Raw genomic sequence first — 6,558 nt, forward strand, 5'->3', positions numbered from 1 at the left:
CTGCGTGCGCTGCACGTTTCCCTGGCCATCTTTCCAGTTTGGATTCGCAACTAGAGAAAATTTTCAAACTACAACTGCAGTTCGATTGCACTGAAATAAAAGTGGCTATCAATGGTCATTTTAACAACCGTAGAATAATCTTTTTGTGTGTGTGTGTCCTCAGGGTTCTTTGCATTTTTAAATTCCATTCTGGTTTTTTATTTTCCTATTTACTCAAAATATCGTTTAGAAATTGCACAAAAGAGGCGAAACTTTTACAAAACAACACAGACAGAAAACACTGAAAAATTAGATTAAGAGACATGGGAATTTTGGCTTGCACAAGAGAGGTTATATTTTCTGAAGATAATATTCAAACGAAAGGTGATGGACTACTTTAACATATTAGCTTCACATGTGAGCAAAGAAAGAAAGTGTGTATTTTTAAAAATGGTGATTACCGTGTCCCTAAGAATTAGAGCTATTTATTAATTCTTTCACATTGCAGATAAATAAAATTTGCTTACTAAAATCTAGTTCTTGAGGAATGTAGCTTTATGGCTTTGTCATCAAATATGCCTGACATCTTATTTTTATATATTCCAGGGAACCCGAGGTCATATCAACAGTGGGTGCACACAGTCAAGGTAATGATAACGCTTCGACGTTTCTTCTTTCATTCTAGATGAACTGTGTTTGGTGAAAGTATGTTTATTGGCAATATTTGAAATGTTCGTATATTTCCTTCCATTTAAAAATTTTTATGCTCGTAGTTTATCGATAGTCATAAATATAATTTTAAAATGGAAAGCCTTTGTCTGGAGATAAATGGCTTGTTTTGAAAAGCAAGGTTTCACTGTCACCTTGTGTTACATTCCAGAACAAGGAATTAGGTGGAATAGTAGGATTGGATGGGTATTTTTATCATTTCTGATAATGCGTTTTGGTAATATGATTTTTTTAATATCAAACTCTCTTCCACAAATTGAGACTTTATCGCCCAACATTAAATAGTTAATTAACAATTAAATGTATTCCTTTTTCATTAAGCTTTATATATATATACCTATTACTGGTCATATTGCCCAAGTCTGCCTAAACTGCAAAGATGAAATGATTTTTAAATGGTGATTACACCGACCTAACCAAAAACAGAGTAGAATGTGGACATTTTGTGTGAAATTACTGTGGTAGATAAAAGCCCGAAAACACTGAACATGAAATAATTTTCGTAGGTCTTTGTTTAACTGGCGAGTAAAGCTCTTTTTCTATTCTATTACCGATGCTTTGTTTTCAGGAAAATCTGGCCCCCAAATTTTGGAAATAAGTTTCTGTTTTTCGTTTGCAGAAAGGAGGCGCACTGTTCAACTCCGCAGTCACCAAAGCAACTCCCGCAGTACGAACAGCGTATAAGTTCGTAAGTTGTCTTTTGATATTTGAAACTTCTACTGATAAAATTTTACATTTTCCCAGTTGTTAGACATGTAAGTCTCGAGTATTTTTTATTTTCCTTTTAAATAAGATTTTTAAAATTTAGAGTTAATATTGACCAAAGGAAATTCAAATATTAAAATGATATCCTTGTATAGAGAGGATATTTTATTTCTATGATCTAAAGACGGTCCCTCATTTTATTTCAAATCTACTAGCCACATTGTGCACTCAGATCGAAATAGTCCATGAGGAAGTGCCATTTTTTAAGATTTGTTTCTTTCGTCTGACACCATATCTGAAATTCTTATTGTATACTTGAGGCTCAGGTCGATTAAAAAATAAAACAAAACAAAACAAAAACCCCAGAAAACTATGACCTGTTGTCCTTCCACAAAGATGCTTTGACTCTCCGTATTTAAAATTCTTCATCGATTCTCCATGGCTTATAGCAGAACAACAGTAACAACAACAATAGCAACAGCAGTAAATAAATAATTAACAAGATGAAATCTCTTTCCTGTGATAACAAAGACCCTCGAGACCTGGCTCCTCCTGTGTCCTGGTCCATCTTGGGGCATCTTTATCTCTAATATTAGGCCAGAAGCTTCTTGAGGGAGGAGCTGATGGCTTGGTATTCAAAAAAGTTCTTTTAAATTCAATAGGTTATATATATTCTATATTTCTAAAAAATATCCAGGGCGGTAGTTTCGATTGTATGAGAATCCGCCTTCAAAGGCTTTCTTTTAAAGGAACCGATGTGATTAAATTAATAAAAGAATAATATATGGTGATACAGTTAGAACTTATTTTCTTGACTTTCGATTCGGTATATGTGTAGCCACCATTTCTGTTCTAAAACATCTGTTTCAAAGATGACATTTTATAGAGAAGCTAATCTACACAGTGGATTCAAAAATACACAGAAACAGACTCATAGATACAGAGGACAAACTGCCGGCTACAAATTGCCAGTTACAGAACAGTCACGGGGATGTAAAGTACAGCACAGGGAGTATGATCAGCAGTATTGTAGTAACTATGTATGGTGTCAGATGATACTAGACTTATCGGGGTGATCACATAGCAAGGTGTATGAATGTCTGATCGCTGTGTCGCACGCCTGAAACTAATATCATATTATATGTTAACCGTAATTGAAAAATAAATTAAAAAAAAACAGAAAAAAATGAAATAATTTGATATATAAAAATTAAAAAAAAATACAGCACCCAAATTCTGAACTATTTGAAGCCTCATCATAAAGCAGAAGAGGAGGAGGAGGAGGCCATCTTGCCTTGGGAAGATCAGCCTTTGCTACCCAGAAAACCTCTCCGAGTAGATCACTATCTCACTATGATATTGGTGATTTATATACGTTTTTTGAAGAGATTTTAATTTCTCAATAAAATAGCACATAGCTGCCATATGAAAAACCAAATTGATGTTGAGCCTCATTTCTCACATTCATTTAAGATTCGAAGAAAAGGTTCGTGGTCAGCAGCCCTTCATTTTGTTCCTTGACTGAACACGCAAAGTCTTCCTTCAGGCTTAGAGAAGTTATGTTGTATTATTTTGCTAAATATGTGTTTTTCTTCTTAATTTCACTCATATCTTCCATAAAAGCACAAAGATAAAGCAAACATGTTCAAAACCTCATTTATTATTTAAATTGTTATCCTAATCGATAGAGTATTTTATTCTGAACTGTTCTCTGCAGAACAGCAAAATGTTTCTAAGTTAAAAATTCTCTTCTTTGGAAGATTGTTCTCTAAGTTACCTTTGGGCAAATTAAGGTCTTCAGAAGGTACTTGATACTTTAACATTTATTTTGTGATCATGTCATACATGAATCAAGAAGTTTGGGACAAGTTGTGCCTAAAACTCATCTTCGCAGAGAGCTCATATTCTGAAATATGAACTCTGAAATTCCTCCTCTGAGTACAAATTGCTATGAACAGAACTCCCGATTTTTCTTGCATGGGTATAACAGAATGTATCGACCTTGTTTTTCTTTAGATAGTAAAATTTTAAAAACTGGGAACCATGTTTTTAACTGTTTCATTCATTGAACAAATTATTCGAGTGCCTCTCATGACCTAGGCCTTGGACTGGTTATGGTTGTTACAGCAGTGAGTGTGACAGGCGCTGTGAGTGACAGAGGTGCTGTCCAGGCTTTTGTACGTGCATTGCCATCGTCGCTTTGCTCTGTGCTCCGCTCACTACGGAAGTCCTGAAGAGGCATCTGTTAAAGGAAATAATGGCCTCGTCCTATACTGAGAATGTTTTTCCTATGCTGTCTACGCTTGCGTTTTCTGTGCTTACAGAGACTGGAAAGAAAACTAGAGTCGATATGCGCACTCGCTTACAAATCTAAAAACGATAGCACTGTAAATACATACTTGATTTTGCCAAAAGATTTTCTAAGTCAACGTTCTTCATTAAGTCATTTTAACGTATGAGCCAAAGCTATTCGCTGGGGCTTTTCTGTAGAGAATAGTTGTTGATCGGTAAGTTTCAACTCGGTAAATTGAAAAGGATGGCGAGGACCCAAACCCCATCTTCCGGAGCCTGAAAGAGGCCAGTGAGGGAGCAGGGAAACGGACGTTCAGAGGAAGCAGAACACGAATTACAGGACCATGACTGCTACTCGATTCTACTCCATAGACTCGGGAGCATCCAAAAGGATTAGTGTGAACAGGGTGGATTTTGAAAGAATAGAGACTATTTAGGTAAACTAGAAAATAGTGCGAATGTGAGTTAAGATAGGTACACGTTCTAGGAGACGGGAAAGGGAACCGTTTTGGGTAATTATTTATTTTTACCTAATGAGAGTGTAGGAGTTAAAATAGGACCCTTTACATAGATTCGGTGGCTATACCAATAAAACAAAGAATGTGAAAATGTTTTATTCCAAAGCACCAGGGAAATACAATTTCGTGCTCCCTGGCTTTTTAGATGATCTTTTGCTGTGTATAATATGTCTTGGTTTTGCCTCATTTGTTTTTTTCTAAAGAGTACGAACAGTTAGCAATTTTCATGAAACGAGATCTCGCGTACTTATTTCTTTCAATGGTCACAGAACCGCGCTAAGCCAGACACTCGTATTATCATTTTCCAGGCGAAAAGTCACGCGAAGCAGGGAATCCGGGAGGTGAAGAGCAAGCTAAAGCATAAGGTACGTCACAGGCTCCTCTCCCTTCTCCCTGGATTCTTGCATGAGTTCGAAGTTCATGCTTTACAGATCGCGCGACGTGAATGGTGTGAACGACTTTTGAAACAGGCTGAACCCCGGAACGTCGTTTTCATAACGAGCCCTCTGGCCTCCCCTCGTCACCCGATGTGCACCCGCCGACTGATCTCTTTCCTGTTTGCATATTTTATTGCAGAAGAAGTATGGAGAGGTTCACAGACGCTCTGACAGGATGTGTGTTTTCATAAGGTTGAGTGCCTCGCTATCACAATGGAAATTCTGGCTTCGAGCTGAGAATTTTTTTTTAAAAGAGATGATTTTTTGGGGTGCAGAATTAAGTCTCAGATGTCATCGTTTGGTTTTATAGGATCATTCCGATAGCGACTGCTTTAAATTGAAGCATGTTCTTAATTTGCAAAAGTTTGTGTTTGATGATGTGTATTTGAATCTATAAGTGTCGCGTGTGTATCGGTATTAATGTGTATGTACACGGGTGTTTGATTTGATTACATATTACGTCGTGGTAGATTTTTATCAGCTGTTGCGTTTTGAATGTCTGCCTTTGGAGAAAAAATTACTACTGAAAACTTCCATCGTAGTGATAGAGAGCAAATAATCTTCATCTAAATTTTATTCAGATCATTCAAAATAGTAAGAGATTATTGTGGAAACTATTAATTCATAATATAGAAAAAGGCAGTATTTTCCCTAATGGATTCTTTAAGCTTATACCTGACGTCTTATTTTGTTATATGCATCTGTGTCAGATACGCTGTTGATTAATCAATAACTTCAGTCATCAAAGGAGCATTTGATAATAATTACCTGTCTATCTCTTCCCGTGTAGGAAAATGAGGACGATTATGGGCCCTATGCTAGTTCTGTCCAGTATACACCTGTCTACACCTTACACAGCGAGAAGGGAGGGAGCGTGGAGAAGCGTAAGCTCACCCAGGTGAGTGCGTTCGCTCGGCATCTCCAGATTCTGCCGCTGTAATTCCAGTGCTTCAAGAGTCATTTTGGCCCCATTAACTTTTTTTTTACCTTATATTAAGAAAACCAACAACTACGATCAAGGAGCTGAGAAGGTGGCCTCTGGGCGGGCTGGGCTGGGAGATTTGGGGACAAGCGTTCCAGATGTCATTTCCACCTGCTTTATCAAGTCGGAGCTCACAGTCCCGTGAGGGGAGAGGCAGTCAGATGTGCGCTTGCCACAGAGCGCGGGAGTGTCGATGATGACAAACATAAGATGAAACTCATATGTGGCACTTTGACCATTCAAATGATCGGTAGAAATTAGAATATGAACTAATGAATATCTATCTTTTTCTAAAGTTAAGATGTTTTATTTGCTATAAATATTTAAAGCCTCTGCATATACGCTGGTGCTGTTTAAAATAGTGCCCCAAAGTTGGAAGGTGTTCAGAGTCATAGCTGTACGTGTCTCTGAGTTCGCATCACAAGTATGTGTCTGAAGGTTTTAACAAAGCCAAATCGTATTTTAAGTGGCCTAGGGAAACCAGCTTTGACAAAGAATTCTCAAATGTCGGAACTGGAAGCAGCTGCAAAGCTTCATTGATTACAGCCACCAAAGGTCACAGCCAAGGAGGTCAGCACCGGAATGGCCACGTCCCTCACTCAGTCTCCCAGCTGGTGAGCGGCAGGGCGGACGGGAACCCACATCCGACGCTGCGGGACGTGCAGACATGGCAGGAGCTGCGGAGAGGTGGCCCTGCGGTGTGTCCCCATGGACTAGGAACGGAGCTGGCCGGCAGGGCTGGGCTAAAACCCTAACTTTTGTATGGAAGCCACTTCATTCGGTCATTCAAGACCTGCGCTGCCCTAGGCACTCTTCTACGTATTCGAGGGGAAAAAAAAAAAAATCTCTGCCTTCATGGGACTGTTTTTATAGCATCCTAAGGGCCGTCTCTATGGTTTACCCATTTATTAAGCTT

The 6,558-nt window shown here is 38.4% G+C and overlaps 1 protein-coding gene across 4 annotated transcripts in view; it reads left to right on the forward strand.

Annotated features, from left to right (window-relative positions):
* Window positions 1–6,558, forward strand: part of DENND1B (DENN domain containing 1B) — a 155,720-nt gene that overhangs the window by 129,752 nt on the left and 19,410 nt on the right. For all 4 annotated transcript variants that reach the window (XM_015587508.2, XM_015587511.2, XM_015587512.2 and 1 more), the window contains 4 exons: window positions 586–626; window positions 1,328–1,396; window positions 4,532–4,588; window positions 5,451–5,558. In XM_015587508.2, coding sequence (XP_015442994.1) covers window positions 586–626; window positions 1,328–1,396; window positions 4,532–4,588; window positions 5,451–5,558 — 275 coding nt within the window. The remainder of the gene's footprint in view (window positions 1–585; window positions 627–1,327; window positions 1,397–4,531; window positions 4,589–5,450; window positions 5,559–6,558) is intronic.

The sequence above is a fragment of the Pteropus alecto genome, unplaced genomic scaffold (genome assembly GCF_000325575.1).
Source record: "Pteropus alecto unplaced genomic scaffold, ASM32557v1 scaffold90, whole genome shotgun sequence".
NCBI classification, from domain to species: Eukaryota; Metazoa; Chordata; class Mammalia; order Chiroptera; family Pteropodidae; genus Pteropus; species Pteropus alecto.